This window comes from Manis pentadactyla, chromosome 1 (assembly GCF_030020395.1).
Source record: "Manis pentadactyla isolate mManPen7 chromosome 1, mManPen7.hap1, whole genome shotgun sequence".
NCBI classification, from domain to species: domain Eukaryota; kingdom Metazoa; phylum Chordata; class Mammalia; order Pholidota; family Manidae; genus Manis; species Manis pentadactyla.
The window spans coordinates 202,298,043-202,315,639 of NC_080019.1; the positions used below are offsets into that span (position 1 = coordinate 202,298,043).

The 17,597-nt window shown below is 51.9% G+C and overlaps 2 protein-coding genes across 5 annotated transcripts in view; one reads left to right on the forward strand and one right to left on the reverse strand.

Moving 5' to 3' along the window:
- Window positions 1-4,504, forward strand: part of SLC6A6 (solute carrier family 6 member 6) — a 79,015-nt gene extending 74,511 nt beyond the window's left edge. For all 4 annotated transcript variants that reach the window (XM_057506211.1, XM_036911475.2, XM_057506215.1 and 1 more), the window contains one exon: window positions 118-4,504. In XM_057506211.1, the coding sequence (XP_057362194.1) occupies window positions 118-258 (141 nt within the window). In that variant the 3' untranslated portion in view covers window positions 259-4,504. The remainder of the gene's footprint in view (window positions 1-117) is intronic.
- A 3,983-nt stretch (window positions 4,505-8,487) lies between these two features.
- Window positions 8,488-11,231, reverse strand: LOC130679580 (glutamate receptor-interacting protein 2-like). The gene is made up of 3 exons (XM_057488771.1): window positions 11,209-11,231; window positions 10,935-11,027; window positions 8,488-8,970 (listed from the first exon to the last, which is right to left on the reverse strand). Exons 1-3 carry the CDS (start codon window positions 11,229-11,231, stop codon window positions 8,511-8,513), a joined length of 576 nt encoding a protein of 191 aa, XP_057344754.1. The 3' UTR covers window positions 8,488-8,510.
- Between the last annotated feature and the right edge of the window lie 6,366 nt (window positions 11,232-17,597).

Here is a 17,597-nt window from a genome sequence, read left to right on the forward strand (position 1 = left end):
TTCGCCAAAGGCCAAACAGCACACAGGCAGGCAGGCCCGGGAGCGGTTAGATTGTCGAGGTGAAGAGGGAAGCCAGGCCGCCTGACTTCTTCCCTGCTCCTGTCCTTCCTTCTCCAGAGACTCAAGTACCTGCTGACCCCGAGGGAGCCCAACCGCTGGGCCGTGGAGCGCGAGGGGGCTACGCCGTCCAGCTCCCGCGTCACCGCGAACGGCGTGCTCCTGAAGCCCACCCACATCGTCGTGGAGACCATGATGTGAGCCCGCCCGGCCGCAGGGGCTGCCTGCCTGCTGTTTACTAACCTTAGATTCTCATAGGACCAGGTTTACAGAGCTTTACATTTGCACTAGGATTTTTTTTTTAATTGTCACAGAAAATGTTACTCTGTGTGTGTGTGTGTGTGTGTGTGTGTGTGTGTGTGTGTGTGTGTGTGTGTGTGTGTACGGTATTGTGCATATGTGTACTTTGTTCTGATTTGGGGATATTTTGTACAAAAACCAAAACCCATGGGCAGATGTCCGGGGTGAGGCAGAGCTTTCATACTGAATTAGATGTATTTTATGGGAACTTGGTAAATTTTTCTTCGTATTTTTTTTTACATAATAACTATATATACATTTAGAGATTGTCAAACACTTTTACCACTTGAATTGACCTTGCCAGCAATAGATCTCGTTTTCAAAAGCAATTCTTCGGTGCTTGTGTAGCTGGCAGAAAGTTCTGCCCGAGAAAATGCAAGGTGGAATTTTCCTGGGACGGCAGACCCATGTTGAAGGTGTAGTACCTTCCAACCTGGCTCAAGGAGAAGCAAACGGCAGGAAGAGGGGCCCGCCGCCGGCCAGACCCCGCGGGGCTGGAGGAGGAGGGCTGGGAGCAGACGCCTCCTTGCGCGGGTCTCGGCCACGAGGAGAGGTGCCTGAGTCATGACCCAGCCTCAGATCACGGCGCGGACTGAGCAGGAGGACGCCCCGCAGCAGCATCTGATGCTGAGAGCCGGGAAACTCTCGCACAAAGAGCAGAGTCCCACCTTTCATTCTGAGATGGGGGCGGGTGGTGAGAGGGACCCTCGGCGTCTGGCAGAGCCACTCACCCACGAGGAGCGGGGGCGCCCCAGGGGGCTGGTAGGGACAGGCTCCGGGTCTTCACAGTCCTTCCTGGGGTGTCCCAGGAGGAGGCCTGACCCGGCCCAGCAGGGGCTGGGATCTCAGGGCTGCCACCTCACCGGGTGGGTCTGCTGCACCCTAATGGGGTCCCGTCAGGTCCTGGGGCTCCCCAGCTGGCAGCTTGGAGCTGCCTGTGGGAGGGAAGCATGGCGTATTTTGTGAAGGCTGAGGGGTGAGACCTGGGGTTGGGGCCTTTCTTCCCTCTTCTCTCCACCCTCATCCCCCGGAGGCTGGGAAACCCCCGCAGGCTCTGGTGGGACACCCCAGACCCCCCAGCCCTCGCCGCCCTCGCGTTTTGCCGGAAGTGCTAAGAGCGTCTTTGGAGGTTCGCAGAGGGTTTGTTCTGGGGGAAGTGCCCCTAGGTCGCTCCTCCCCGCTGGGGCGCAAGTGCAGCCCTCGGTGCTGACCTGGGTCGTCAATCTCCACTGCACGGCCGGCCGCTGCAGTGGCTGGTGTCGGATGTGTGGGGACAGGGAGAGCAGAGGGAGCGTGCTCGAAGGCTAGGGGCGCTCGGGGGCTCGGACACCCCCGAGCGGCCTGACCGAGAGCCTGGTGCGGGACAGTGTTCCTCTCTGAGCCAGGGGAAGGTACTCCCCCTTTACAATCCTGAGTGCGGACAAGCCTCCGCCCCAGCCCCATCTCGACCGAAACTGTGCCACGTAAACAGTCACTTCCAAGTTCAGAATCTTCAGAATCTAAACGGAAACATCATCACGTACAAACCAGAGCGACAGCCTTGGGGGGCCTGGCGGGTGCCAGCCAGCTCGGTCAGAGCAGCGGCCCTGCGTCCCGGATCCCGCCCCAGGCTCAGGACAGGAGGAGCCTCTGGGGTCCCCGCCCAGGGGGCAGAGGCAGTTGCCTCTGGCAAGCGCTCACATTCACTGTTTCCAAAGCATATTCTCTGCCAAACAACACCCAACCCTATTCCAAACCGTTAACGATTATAATGTGTTCCTGTTTTTCTATGTATTTATGGTTTCCACTGTGTCTGATTTGATTTTATTGTTGAGTTTTTTTTTCTAATTGTACTGAGTAGCAGTGTGACCTGTTTTCCTTTGTCATGGAACTTTATTTAGTAAACTAACCACTGTCAATGACTGGGAACAGGTGCTGTGTGGGGATGAGGGGGGCTTGGCAAGCTGTAGCTCCCTGGGCATTTGTGGTCATTTCAGGCTACAGCATCTTCCCTCCAGGGATGCAGACCCCTGCTGAAGGCTATAGTATTTCAGGGTTGGCCGGAAAATTATGACATTCTGGAAATGGCCTGAGAAAGGCCTCTCACTCTAAAATTCGCAGACCAAATTCTAGACCAAAGACACATGTAGACCAAGTCCCCAGGCCCCACCTGGAGGGAAGGTCAGCCACTTTCCCCAAGCCCATTCCTCCAGTCTCCCAGGGCACCTGTCTCCAGTCAAGCCTTCTTGTCCAGTCCTAGCTCACGTGTATCCGTAGAACTTGGCTCTATGAGTACAATGTGTAATGACGTGCAGCTTTTACCTATGTCTCCACATAAAGGAAACTGTCATTGGAGCCCATGGCTCTGGTCCACCTGTCCAGAGAACAGTCCTCCACCTGCTCTGCTTCTGGGGTGGGTCGGAAATTCTGATGCCGCATGTAGTCCAGGCAGCCAGCTATGGAAGGGATGGATGCAAGGGAGATGTCAACAGAATTTTTTATGTTGCAAAAATGAGTGAGGGCCCCAGGAGAGATCTCACCCAGGGAAATGCTTCACTCAGCTGAGCACAGACCATGTTAGTCCCTGCAGCCGAGAATCCTGCATGGTCAGAGATGGTGAGGCCTCCAGGACCTCACTGTAAAGTGGGGACACTGAGGCCTGGAACCAGACTGTCTGGAGTCCGTTCAGGTGGCAGGTTCTCCAAGGCACATGTGGTGAGTGGTGAGTGCAGCTCCCTGGGGTTCTCCCTGAAGACCAAAGATGACCCTTTACAAGAAGGAAACACTTCGTCCCCAGCATTCAGGGACAAGGTGAGCAGCACCCCCCACCTTCTGACCATCCTTGGGCCAACTGGACCCCAGGCTGTAGCTTGGTGGGACAGGTGACTGGCCTCTGGTAGGAGAGGCAGCACCGTTCATCATGGCCCTGCACTGGCAGCCCTCTAAGAGCCAGGCATTGAGGTCCCTACTGCATGTGAGGAAACGGGCCTAACAAAGCCAGGTGTATGCAAGAGGTAGAATCCTTATGGCAGGATTTAGCCTGAGGTCCTGTGGAAAATTCCCAGGCTGCAGGAAGTGGCCTTGGATGATTTGGGGACAATACAGAGCCCCATTTCTGTACCTCTGTTCTGTTCCCTTGTTCTCACCCCAGATCCCCTGCACACCCCCAGCCATGGTGGTGATGAGGTGGTTGACCCCACTCATCCTAGCACAGGGTGTTCTTGTCACCTAGCTGCCCCCACACAGTGGTCAGTGGCCCAGCCAGCATCTCCCAGCACTGCCCCTCTGGATGGCAAAAGGCCCTGGGCAGCCTGTGCTGAAGGCAGAGGCACCTTCTCCCCAAGCCTCAGACACAGGCCAGGAAAAAATACTTGAGAAAAACCATCTCAAGGTTGCTAGAGGTCCCATCCAGCCCCAGACTCAGTATCAGGCGGATGTCCACATGGATGCTGTGAATACCACTGTGCAAAAATCCAACAAGCACAAAACAAAAAAGCAAACAAAAACCCAGATATCAAAACTTGGAGAGGGGTATGGGCAACACAGAGCCAGGGAACAGCATTTCTTTGCCCACCTCCCTCCCTCAATACCTGGCCCTCAGATTGCATCTTGTTTTAATAGGAAGCTGTTTTCATTGTTCTCTTGTGGGTGTCACTACAGACATGTTCTGAACACGTTCCCCAAGGGAGGGAGCATCTTTTTATATATTTGGCTTCAAATTGAGATGTTGGCTCCATTTTTTTTTTACCCAATTAATTTTCAAATCCCTAGCAACTGACTGTATTTAGCACAGGAGAAAGCTGAGAACGTGGGTCTTGCCTCCTTCCAGAAATATGTCTGGCTCATCAGGACATTTTTTTAAAACTTCAAAATATTTTTAAGATATTTTAAACTTTTGTAAAAAAAAAAAAAACCAACAAGAGACTCTTCTGAGGAGGGACATTTGTATTTGAATAAGATCCTTGGTGTGTAATTCAGTCTTGCAGTATACAAGCTTTTGTGTATAAATGTTTTATTATATGAATCCCTGTATTTTGTGGGGTTTTTCTTTTCCTCTTTTGCTTTTTAGATAAATATGTATATCGATATTTTAAATTCATCTTTGCTTTTTTTTAGAGTTTGTAATCACCTTATAACATGAAAATAAACATTTCCTTTTTGAAATCCACCACATGTGGGTTCTGTTTTGATGAGGCTATTTTTCCTCACATTTGGTGAGTGCTTTACAGTTTACACAGGGCTTTCAGTCCTGCCCCGGCATGTTCCTCAAAGGTAGGTATTCCTGAGGTCGGAGACACTCAGGTGGAGGGTTACAGAAGGGACGTGGTTGCCTCAAGCACACACAGCGAGCCGGTGAGAGTCGCAAGTCACTCCCAAGTCTGCAGACTCCTGGGTCTGCTCTGGCTGGTTCCACTGGTGCTACTGATTGAGGCCCACCTGCAGTGTGTCCAGCCCTGCACCTCTGAGCCTCAGTTTCCCCTCCTGGAATAAACCACCACCTCCTCCAAGGCTGCCAGGGTGGTTGGAGGGGGTGCTTATAGCACAGGTGACATCATTAGCACCCGAAGGGACTGTCGCTGTTGCCAAGGCAGAGTTTAAGCTGCTGGAAGAAGGGGAAAGAGGCCAGCCCTGGAGGGACACAAATACAGATGAAGTCACAGACAGTCAGGACCCCGGAAGGTAAGTGGTTGGCACAGACGTTCTTGCTCTGGGAATTTTGAGCCCAATGTGGTGTTATGGATGGGGAGACTGAGGCCTGGCGAGGGACTCAGCGTTGTGGATCACAGGGCAGGTAAGTTTTGGACAGCCTTCTAGCCACTGTCCCTGACCCCCTTATCCCACCAGTGGGAAGGTCAGGGGATCTATGACAATGTAGACTAAAATAACCCTCCCCAACTTTTCTAGCTGTCTGCGTTTCTGATGGCTTCAGTTCACCTCCCTGTGTATCTTGGCTTTACAGGCTGTATTCAAATCCTGGCCCCATTCTTTACTACCTGTGTGATCCTGCGTAAGTTACTCAACCTCTCTGTGCTTCATTGCCTTATCTGTAATGCTGGGACTATAATGCAGCCACCTCTGAAGTCTGTTAGGATCCAGGGAATCCTTACAAAGCAGAGCAGTGCCTGGCGCCCAGCCAGGCTGTAGGATCGGCAGCCCACCTCCGTCTCTGTTTCAGAAGTGCCTCTAGCCTGTCACCCTCCCAGCACCAGGAAGAGCCGCAGCGCCCTGTGCTCTTCCCCGACCTGGCCCCGTAAATGGACTCGCTGTGGTCTGCCTTGCTTGCATGCCTCCTAAGCTGGGTGCTCACCCCACCCTGCATGGGAAAGGAGCCCTTCCTCTACCCACAGAGCTCAGGCTCCCCAAATGGGACCCGGCCCTGCCCTCTGGGCTCCTGCCCTGGGTGCATTGTACAGCCTCAGGCACTGCTGGGCCCCCACCCAGGCTAAAGGGGCTCCATACAGCGGACCCGCCACTCACCAGCCTCAGTGGCTTCCTCATGCACAGAGGCTAAAACCCACAGTCCTACCCAGCCCTCCCAGCCGGGCCCAACAACCTCCAGCCTCTCTGAACCTCACTCCTCTTCCTGGCCTCCTTCCCCTTCCTGGACCTCAACAAGCTTGTTCCCTCCCCCCGTCATGCCTATGCTGTATTTTTCATTCATTTGCATTCGATACCTGCAAAGTAATTCTTCTCCATTTGTTCACTTGTTTGTTGTCATCCACTAATATAGAGCCCCGTGCAGACAGACCTCAAGGGTCTTGTTCATGGGGCTAAAAAGATGGCATAGTACATGGTAGCCTTTTCAAATGGATGAATTAATAAACTAATCAAAAGCAGGTGAGATGTCACAAGATCCAAAAAGTAGCTGACTCTTGCCAGCCTAGAATTTAAAAAACATGTCAGACACCCCACTCTTCATGCATTTTAGAAGATCCCGACAGCACCCCACCCCCAACTCCCACGTTACTGCAGCCCCTGGTGGAACAGATTTACACGTGGGCCCCACAGACCCCAGCGGCCTTTGTAGTGCAGCCCCTTGGCGTGTTGTGCTTCCCAAGAGCCCTAAGTAAGCCCCATGTTGAGAAATACAAGGAATATGCTCTAGTCTCAGCCAGAGAAAAATACAGATTTTAAAGAGTGGAAGGGACGTGTCACGGGGGCTATTCCCAAAGTGCATAGGCAGGACTCTCACTGGGGATGGCTGTCAGGAAACAGCAAGTCTGGATGAATGATTCCCACGAGAAGCTGGAGGAAATACGCTTCTGGAGCCCATGGTGAGTCCTCACAGCACGACAACACGTGTCCAGGCCTCCTGTGCCCAGCCCAGCGCCCACCTTGTGCATCTCCAAGGGTGTCGGCAGCAGCTCCTGCATGTCATCAGGGGAAGCTCGTACCTCCCGACCCCTCCGCCAGGACCGGTGGCCTGGGCTGCCCTCAAGGGCCACGCTCTGCACCATGCCCGTCATGACGGAGGCCTGCGGGGACACAGCCCTTCACTCAGGCATGCTCAGTTTGCAGTGAGCACTACAGGCACCTACTATGTGCAGGTGTGCAGGCTGTCAGTCCAGTGGTGGGCAGGGCAGGGCCGCCGATCACTAGCAGTCTGAATACTAAGCTTTGGCACCGAATTATTAGCACCTCCTCTGTGTGGGCTCAGCTCTAAGTACTGTAACACAACTCATTTTATTCTCCACAATATTGCAAGACAGGCAAACACCACTATTTGTTTTCCTTTTTACAGATGAGGACACTGAGCCTTAGAGAGATTAAGATTTGAACTGAGTCTGGCTCCAAAGTCGAGGGTCTTAACCGCTCTGCTACCCTGCTAGTTGCAAAACTAAATAAGATAAAATTACACATGGCAGTAAATGTCACAGAGGCCAGGTACATGGAAGGTGAGGGCCTAGGATGGTGGATCTGTCCAGTGTGAGGGGCCAGGGAAGCTTCCTGAGCTGAGGTCTGAAAGATGAGCAAGAAGTTGGGGAGGGAAGAGTCCATGGCAGGCTGAGGGAACAGCATGCGCAAAGGCCCTGTGACAGGGACTGGAAGGCGGCCCTGCAGCTGAAGGGGGTGCACGGAATGAGGTTGGGGGGTGGGGGCTTGACCCTGAAGTGCCCTGTGGATTACAGTAGGTAGTGGTAAGTTCATCCCAAGAGCAACCGGGAGACTCTGAAGGATTTAAGTGAAGACACAGACTTGTGGATTTAGGAGCATCTTCCAGCTGCTGGGTAGAGACTGGGCCGCAGAGGTGGGAATGGAAGCTGGGCGGCAGAGCTGTCGGCAACCACGGGGTTGTCAGAGCAAAAGATGACCGTGGTCTGGACAGGCGTGGTGACAGAGGGAAGGACAGAGGGGCAGGGGCAGGACCTGTCTCAGGGGTGAATGGAGGGCATGCTGAGGGAGGGGTGGGCAGCGTCATAAGCCATGCTTTAAGCTGAGAGCAGCCACTCTGGCCGGGAGGGAAGTTCATTCACGTCAGAGGGGGAGATGCAGGCAGCGGGCGCGGGCCACTGGATTGGTGGGATGGAGGACGAACATCGGGCACGTCCTATTAGCCAGTTGCCTGGGCACAGAGGAACCTCCTCAGCTAGGAATTCTGTCCTCCTGCCCAGCACAGTGTCTGGGTTTCCACTATTAGTGCGAGGTTCTATCTGCCATCGGGGGCAGGTCTGCCCTGAGGGAAGGCAGATCATGACAGCTGTCTCGGGGCCAAGCTGTCGGGTTGTGGAATGGGGAGCAGAGGAAACCGGGGGAGAGGATATTGCTAAAGAGAAACAGAGGCACCTTCCTCCACCCTAACAACTGGCCCTCGCCTGCCTGACAGCTAGGGTCCAAAAAACTAAGACCAGCAAGCTTCCTTTGAGTGCTCTAGCAGGTCTTCATCTGCATCGCTGGTCTCACATGGAGGGCAGCCTGAGGAAAGGTGTCAGTGCCACTGGCCTCTTACCTCAAGGACGCTCAGCGAGCCTGTCTCCCCACTTCGGTCTGCCAGGGGAACTGTAATGCACTGAGCCCCAGGGGCTGCTGCTGGGCAGTCTGGCATGTGGGAGCTGGCACCCTAATTAGAAAACCCCTGTCATAAATGGCAAAACTGAGGCTCAGGGAGACCAAACCCCATGCCCACAGTCACATGGTGAGCAGCAGCACTGCCCAGATGATGAGAAGGAAGCCCCTCAAGCGCAGGCTCCTCCCACTGCCAGTGGTGGCCTCCCTGCTGGGGCACAGGGAACAAATTCTGGGGAAACTGAGGAAGGCATGAGTCGCCACCACACGCAGTCCTGAGGCAGGAGGCAGTGAGGACACCCCCACTGCAGCTGTGTGACCCCGGGGCCCATCACTGCCCTCTCTCGTCTCCTCAGCTGTCCCATGCAGCCTCCCACCTCCTCAGGATGCAGTGGGCATTCCATGAGGTTGGGCACACAAGCCTGGCACGGCGCAGAGGCATCTCCCTCCCTACAAGGGCTGGATGCCCCGGGCCTGGGGTGAGGCTCACGGTGCAACTGCTTCTTGATCTTCAGTGTGACGGTCTCCCCAGCCACCTGCAGGAGGCGGATGGCCTCACTCAGTGGTCGGCCCTTGAGGCTCACACTGTTGATGGCCAGGATACGGTCCCCCACGTGGAGAGCGCCAGTCCTGAGGAGGGGCACAGGGCAGGAATAATGGGAGTCAGACACTCAGGGCTTCAGAATGGGGCTCTGCCCTCAGGAAAGTCAGGAACCCCATGGCACAATCATGGCTGACCTCAGTTAAAGCTGACTTACAAAAAACAAAAAAGCAGCAGCAGCAAGTGTGACCTTGGGTTGCATGAACAGTGGTATAAAGTCTAGAGTCTAGGAAGGGATTATCCTGCCTGACCCTAAAGTTAGGTTCTGGAACCAGTGTCAAGCATGAATTGTGAGCGTGGTTTGAATCCCACATACTAGCTGCCAAATACTAGCTATGTGACGTTGGGCCAGTTTCTTAACTTCCCTGAGTCTCTGTTCCTTCATCTGTAAAGTGGAGGTGATATTACTTAGTTTATCAAATTATAAGTGATGGATGAATGGGCAAAAGGGGTTTATGCTTCCCTCCAGTAGAAATCCATGGGTGGCCTTTCCCGTTCCTGGGCCTGTTTCCACACCCAGACAACGAGCATAATCACCGGGTGCCCATCATCACCTGGGGTGTGAGGGGCTGATCAGGCCAGACAGGAGCAAAGCCCTGGCCCGTGGTTTTCTACCTGGACACCATTACAAGCACCTCAGGAGCTTTTGAAAAATGCAGATGTCTGCCCTTCACCCTGACCAATTAAAGGGTCTTTCTGGGAAGTGGGCTGGGGACAGTGATAGCGGGGAGCAGCCAGGACAGGGCTGTGGGAGACGCTGCAGGGTGGGGCAGGAGGCCTCCAGGTGGGAGCTCACGGAGGGCCAGGGACTGGCGGACTCAGGGAGGAGGCCAGAGCTGTGCTGTCCCTGCGGCAGCCACCAGCCGTGTGTGGCCACTGGACTCTGAAACGTGCCTGGGCCAAGGTGAGATGTGCTGACTGTATAAAATACACACTGGATTCTGAAGACATAGTATGAAGAAAAGAATATGTAATATTTTGTAATAATTTTACATTGATTACATGTATAAATAAATTTAGTTGAGATTTATTTTATTCGTTTCTTTTTACTTTTCTAATGTGGCTGTTAGGAAGCTTAGAAGTAAATCTGTGGCTCCCGTTATACTGCAGGTGGACAGTGCCAAGCTAGATCCGCCCAGCGAAGGCAGGAGGGATTGTCTGGGGTCCCAACATGGAGACCCTGCTGGCGCACAGTAAGTTCCCAGTAAAGGTGAGAAGTCCCCGCGGAACCCTGCAGTCTTCCGGGTGGCCAGCAGGGGGCGCTCGAGGCGCGGGGACACAGGAAGCCTTCCTGCCCAGCCTCAGCCCCAGAATCCTGGCCGACCTCCTCCCCTCCTTCCACCCCCCAGGCGGTGTGGCCAGTCCCGCGCTGTGTCCTCCTCCAGGCTTCCCCACCCCCCGCCCAGGCCAGGCTCTCCCTTTACAGCCAGCTCCTCTCGGTGTCCCAACAAAGCTCCACCTACCCACACGGGGTCACCTCCCTGTGGTCCCCGGGTCCCTGTTCCACCTCTGAGCCCCAGATCCACACGCTTCCCGGCCACGGACAGCCTGGGACACCCCTTCTCAAGGCCCCTCCCAGTTGCCACAGTTTGGGGGACATATTCTAGGGGAGAGGACAGCAGGGTACCCCTTAATGCCTTAGGAAAGCCCCAGGCTGTGCCGGGACCAGGTGCTGGGGACACATCCCTGTACTGAGAGGGCACCACCCAGCAGGTGCTCCAGAAAGGCTCACAGTGGACTCTCCAGGTTGGGTGGGAGCAGGGGGCTTCGTGCACATTTATCCCACACTTACCTGGAGCCAGGAGGTCTGCCTAGGGTTGGCTGCCTCTGCAGAAGTGAGGCTCAGAGAGGGACGGGCCAGGCCCCATGTCCCCCAGCACATCAATGTTGGAACAAAGGTCAGAATCTGGTTTGGTCGACCCCAAAGTCCTGCTCCTGCCCTGTGAGAGTTCCCGTGCCTACCCTGCGTGTTCCCCACAGAACCCCAGCTCACCTCTCAGCCAGACCACGCTTGGTGAGCCCCGAGATGACAATGGGGTCAAAAGGCTCCTCTGTGCCCGAGATGGTGATGCCCAGGGGGCTTGCCCTTTCCTCTCAGGCTCTGGCGTGGCCCCACATCAATCTTGAGTTTGGGATCCAAGACACCCCATCTCAGATTACCCAATCACTTGTGTAATGAGTGAATGTTTATTGAGCATTTACAATGTGGCGGTGGCAGCCCTGTTGCCAAGACCCCCTTCCTGTCAGCAGCACACTCCAGAGGCTACGTTCCCACCAGATCCCTTCTCATGTCGGGTAGTCATACAGCCCTTTGCGACCGTATGGAAGCAATTCCACGTTTTTACTTCCTTGGGAGTGAAGAGAACTCAGTCATTGTTGAACAGTATGACAAGGGCACCTTCTATGTTGCAGACACTGTGCTAGGTACCAAGGACCCAGTAGTGAACAAAACAGGTCAAGCCCCTCCCCTCCTGGGTCTGCCATGTAGTGGGGAGAACAGAAAAAGAAACAATATAAATAAGTAAATATGTCATATTTCATCGATTCTCTTATGCAGATTTTTTCCCCACATTTAACATTTCTGAAATCAGGGTGTGTCCTGCATCCAATGGGATCTTTGCATTGTTCTGCAGTCTAATAGGCAGGGTTTTTACTTTCTTTGTGGTACCTAAACTCATCTTGCTACTGATGGTGTCTGAAGAACTATGCAGTATGTTAGACAGTGCTAAGTAATAAGGAGAAACATCGAGCGGGCATCAGGATGGGAATGCTGCAGAGTGAGGGCTGCATTCCTTACACATACCTGGTAGATGGGGAGCAGGTAAATATTAGCAAAGACCTAAAGGAGGTGAGGCAGGGAGCCATGTCTCAGGGAAGAGCACTGCTGGCAGTGGGAACAGCATATACCAAAGTCCTGAGGAAGCAGTGTGCCTGAAGAGCAAAGAGGTTGAGTAGCTAGAGGGAAATAAACAAGGGGGAGAGCAGGGCCAGGGCCAGATTATTCAACCTGTGGGGTCTTTGTAGAGATTTTGATTTTTACTCTGAGTGAAGTTCAACAACAGTATTGGCCATCTGATACCCAGTTTGCAGATAAGAAAGTTGAGTTGCAATGAGGTGTTTTAAAATGTCCCAACACAACTCAGAAGAGTAGTGGAGCTGAGATTCAGAGCCAAATGTGACTCCCAAGGTTATACTCAGCCCCCCAAGCAGGCAGACGATTGATTAATATGGGAGAAATGAGATGGAGCAGTTGAAGACCCAACTCAGGGGGCGAGGCATCAGGTTGGGGGGCAAGCTGCATGGCGGAGGCGCTGGAGTCCAGGCTGGTGGTCAGTGTGATTGCAGGAAAGCCTCCTTTAACTCTCTCTGACAGAGTCTCCCTAATGCTCAGGTGCCCCAAACTCGAGGAGCCCCCCATTAACGTTCAGTTCTCGAAAGAGTTCTGGATTCAGGGAGTGTGACTTGTCAAAACAGCAGTGCTGCCAGAACACAATGGAAGTGTTTATCTCGGGCCTCAGAGACTTGGGTAAATATATTTAACAGTTAGTTGCTACTTTATGCACAGTCACACTCTATTAAACCAACTTATAAAACTGTCTCAGAAATGTATTAAGTATCAGAAGTTCCAGCTTGGATGCCTGGAACCTGCAGTGCCAGAGCAAATCCCCTAGTCCCCTGGGTGCAGGGTAGGGCAGGAAGGGGACACAGCGTTGCCAAGATCCCAGTCTTTTCCCTTCTTCCTCTCTCCCTCCCTTCCTCTGGAGCAAGGCAGCACCTGCCGTTCAGAGACCATGTGCCTCAGCTGTGGGGGGTGGCAGCTGAGACAGGCTGACCATTCTGGAATATTTCCCATTTGCAGTCGATTCATTGTGTTATTAATGGCTTCCCTGTACTCTTGTCCCTTTACAGTGTGACTTTGCAGCTCCTCTCATTGAGAGATGAGTCCATTTCCCCACTACCTGACTCTGAGCTGAACTCATGACTTGCTCAGGCCAGCAGACTGTGGCAGAAGTCATGGGGTGCCAGTCCTGAGGACTTGCATGCATCTCTCTCTCATACCATGAGAACAAACCTGGTCTGGTCGGCCGGAGGGTGTAAAACCACATAGGGGAGAGTCCAGGTGTACCGTTGTACATCCTGGACCCTTGTACAAGAGTCCAGACCAGATCAGAGGGCTGTCTGCCTGACTCACAGCTGAGCTCAGACACATAGGTGAGCCCAGCTGAGACCAGAAGTACCACCCGGCTGACCTGCAGTCTCCTGAGCAATAATGTTTGTTGTTTTAAGCCACTGAGGTGGTAATGTTTGTTACACAGCAGTAGCTGACCTGCACTCCTCTGTTCTGAAGTTAATCTTGATGGGGTTGGCTGGGTGATGCGACTTAGGATGTAAGGTCTCTTTGCCCTTTTTTTCTTGGCATTCGGGAGAAAATAGAGACTTCAGAGGAGTTCTAAAGGAATGTCAGGATAATTAGATATTATTGTAACAGGATAAAAATGACCAAAAATTACTGTGACAGAAAAAGAAATGTAATAGGATAAAAAAATGTGTCAGGAGACAGTATACACTGATGTGAAGTTCATACACACCATTTTCCTCCCCATAGATGGGAACACCTGTGTAAGCCAATACATTAATATTCCTCTGTAATAGACTCACACTCATTCACGAGCTAACCTGTATGACCCCTCTGAGAAGAGCAGGGCGGGAAAATCCTTGCATTTCCTGATTAGCGAGTGTTGAGAAACGGCCAGCCTTGTTTTGCACATTTTTCACCAAAGACTCTGTTGTGGGGAAAAATGTTGCACGTAGAGATAGTGGAGAGGAAAAGGAAGAGAAGAGAAAGAGGAGAAAAGAAGTGAAGACTTCACGTTTATCAAGGAACAGGGACACGTTTTGCAAGAGAGAAGGCGCTGGCCCCGCACTTACTCTTAGGTTCCTGGGCTTCCTCCCCTGCTCCCTGAGGTAGGGACAAGCAACAGTGCGCATTTCATAGATACGAAAACTGAGGCTCAAAGACATGATGGGGTAAGGCCACAGGATGGCAGAGGGCAGAGCAGAGCCTGGAAGCCTGGGCTCCCGCCTCCCCATCTCAGTAGGGTGGTGGTTCCTGAGAAATGGAGTTGCTCAAAATGGTCTGGTTCTCAAGTTTGGGGGGTGGGCACACGGGTGTTCACTACGTGACTGTTTCTTCACATTGTATGTCTGAAATATTTTACTGTAATTTTCTTAGAAGTGAAAAATAATCTGTGTTGTTTACCAAACCCCAGGCCCTGCATGTCAAATCTCCAGTATATTCTGCATGGGCATCTGCTGTGCAACACTCCTAAAAATTGAGGAAACAGAAGAAGAGTGAAGAGAGAGCGAAGAGGAGAAACAGCCAGGCCTCCTCAGGCTCTGGGACGAGGCAGGCACCTGCGGTGCTCTGCCATTTAGGGTCTGGATGCCCCAGTTTCAAATATTTTGGCCTGTTTTTCTATGAAGAGTGGCTCCCAGCTTGGGAGGACAAGAGTCGCAGTGGCCTCTGTCAGGGCCCCGCGTTCAGCCCACACGGGCCCGTCCATCTGGCAGTGCCTGAGGTCCTTTTTTAGCTGCTGGACATGCTGGCAAAGTACGGCACCTGGGAGCAGCCCCAACCAATGGCTGGAGAGAGTCAGGCTGTAAGTGTGCCAGACCCGTCCCCCAGCAAGGACAACTCTGAGCTGCGTTCCTCCCTGACTCTCGCTTGGCCTCCCGGCATCCGGTCCCCCTGGCTCAGAGGGGCCCACGTCCAAAGCCCCCTTCACTGGCTGCCTTTGCCTGTCCGTCCCACTTGGGCTCTCTCAGCGGCCACCCTGGGCCTTTCCTAAGCAAAATGCAGGTCCTTGAATCCTTGTCTCAGGGTCTGCTTCTGAAGGAACCCGAAAGACAGGAATGTTTTCAAAAAGTCTAAAAGGGAATTCCGAGATCCTCCCCTCTCTGTCCTCTTGAAAAAAGAACCCTTCAGCAAACTGTCCGAGAGTCCTGGAAAGCCAGCCTGCCTGGGGCCAACTCCCAGCAAATCCACTGGCCAACTGTGTCACCTCAGATGTACTTATGGCATCTGGGCTTCCGTTTTCTCACCTGTCATGGAGAGAGAACTCCTTCCCCAAAGGTTCTGAGGATTCCACGAGAGACACATGGACTCACCCTGGATGGATACAGACAGTGAGCAAAAACCCAATTTATGATTTTTAAAATCTTAAATACACATGTCACCTTCATACACATGTCACAGAAGTTTTTGTCAGACTCTGTTCTGATTTATTTGCTATGTAGGTCACATAACAAGGAAATGCCTAAAAAGTACTATTTAATAGCCTGCTGGAATGTCCTGGAATTATAAATTAGAAGGACCCTTGTTTCCTACTAGTTGAAAGACAGACATATAAATAAATAATAGTGTGAAATAATAATAGGTGTAAAAATTGCTCTAAGTCACCTGTAGTGGGCACTTGTGGGTTTAGGCTGCCTGGAGCTCACGTGGCCTCCAGTTCCAGGACTCTGATTTCCTTCCAGAAGCTGCCCTTCCCCATTCTAGTCCCTCTGGCTCCAGGAGTGGGCATGTGACTCAGGCTGGGCCAATCAGAACCCTCAACCCTAGGCCACATGATTGGTTCAAGAATTAGCACATGACCCAAGCCAGACCAATGAAACTCAGTTCTGGGACTTTTGCCGGGTTGGTCGGGAAGTGAAGCCTGGGCTGAATTTAAAGCTAGGAGGGTAAAAAGTGGGGCTTTGTGTTAGAGCTTGTGGTGGCTGCCAGAGAGAGAAGCCCTTATGAAGGAAGGTGAGCCAATGGACACTGGCAGAATTTAAGGCTTTGCCTCATGTATGAAGCCTGCTCTACCACCTGGACTTTTGTGAATCTTCCTCTCCCTTGTGTTTTCCTAAGCCATCTGCTACCAAGAGTCATTCCTTGTGTAGGGTCTGTACTAGACACAGAGGAGGCATGGGTCAAGAGGTCAGCCATTGCGTGAAATAATCTGGAAGGCCTCTGATGAAGGGGACCTCTGATCTAGGTTTTGAGGAATGAACAGAAGTTTGTTTTTCAATGACGAAAGTAGGGAAAGACGTTGAAGGCAGGGCAAATAACATGACAAAAGCATAAAAGTGGGACCTGGGAGTCCTTCCATGTGGATGGAGTATGAGACATAAGGAGATGAGGCAGGGACATCACGTGATTGAATGCCAGACTACAAGGGTGGGCTTTTCTTCTGTGGGAGGCCAGGGGTAGCAGAGGGTAGATGTGTGTGTGTGATAAGCAGAAGACAGGGTAGATCAGGCCTCACTAGAGCTGTGGGCTTCATGAATGTCTCTTATAGAAAGTGCCCCCCCCAAGCAGATATCTTAAGGGTTTAATATGCTAAGATTTCAGCTGGGAAGAGGAGTTAAGGTTGAAATCTGAAGTACCCTGGGCAAGTAATCGTCTGGCCCACCTTAGCAAACAAAATTAATGAAATATGCGTTTAGTGTTTATGTGACAGAAGGGTGGGTGTTTTATGAGGAAGGGCAGAAGAAGATGTGGGTGACAGATTTGGTCTACGTGCCACACCCTGAGCAGTTCCACTCTGGCCCCCAATTTGCATCCCCCTCCCTTAGTAAGTCAGAGCTCTGCAATTACTGGGTCACCCTCCTTACAAGGCGCCAGAGCCCACCCTCCTTGGAGCCTCCCACCAGAGTAGGCTGCTCAGGAGTCTCACCCCTACCTCTGTGGCTTCTCAAACCCACACAAATTCTCTTAGTAATGTTATAGCAGTATTTGAACATTGGTATGTTGGACACCTCCTGTCTGGCCATTTAATCTGGTCTGGGGTCAAGGAGACACTTGAGAACAAAGATTTATGGACTCAGCAAAAATGCTGAGTGGATTACCTGAGGCCATGCAGCCTAGAGTTGACCTCAGCTCCGTGTGACTCAGCGCATGGCCTGGGACCAAAAGTGGCATCACTAGCAAGTTTATTAGAAAGGCAGAATTTTAGGCTTCACCCCAGACCTACTGAATCAGAATCTGCATTTGAACAAATCCCCAGATGATCCATGAGCACATCAAAGTTTGAAAAACACCAGGCTATACATGGCCTGGAACTCGCCAAACAAGCAGACAAGAAAAATATAAAAAAACTAACTTTAGTTCGATTAAAATAAGGGAATTATAAAGTTATTTTTTTCTCTTCTATTTATACCAAAATGTGGTTATGCTACTTTCATAATGAAAAAGACGAACACTTACAGTTTAAAAAAACCTGAAGCACAAAATGACACAATGTTATAAAACTGGAAAATTAAGAAATGGTTTTTGTATTTAAAAATAGCCCCAATTTTCAGTCTATTACTTTTTGTTTTAATTGCCCTTTCCCTTAAAAAACAAAAAAAACTTCTGCCTCCAAGGTGCTTTGGAAGTTAAACTTGTGTTTTGCCCTCTGGGGAAAGGCCAGTATAGGGAAGGGCCTCTTTCTGTTGGCAAAGGGAGCTCGTTATAATATAGGTCTTATCAAAAGTGAATAGAGATGAGCATTTCGTTGTTTCTTGAAATGAAAGACAATGAACGATTTCAGCATCAAGTGTGATTGGACTTGCCTTTTCCCCATGCTGACCTCCCTTCCTTGCCCCTTTCTGCACACCCGGCGGGGCCCTC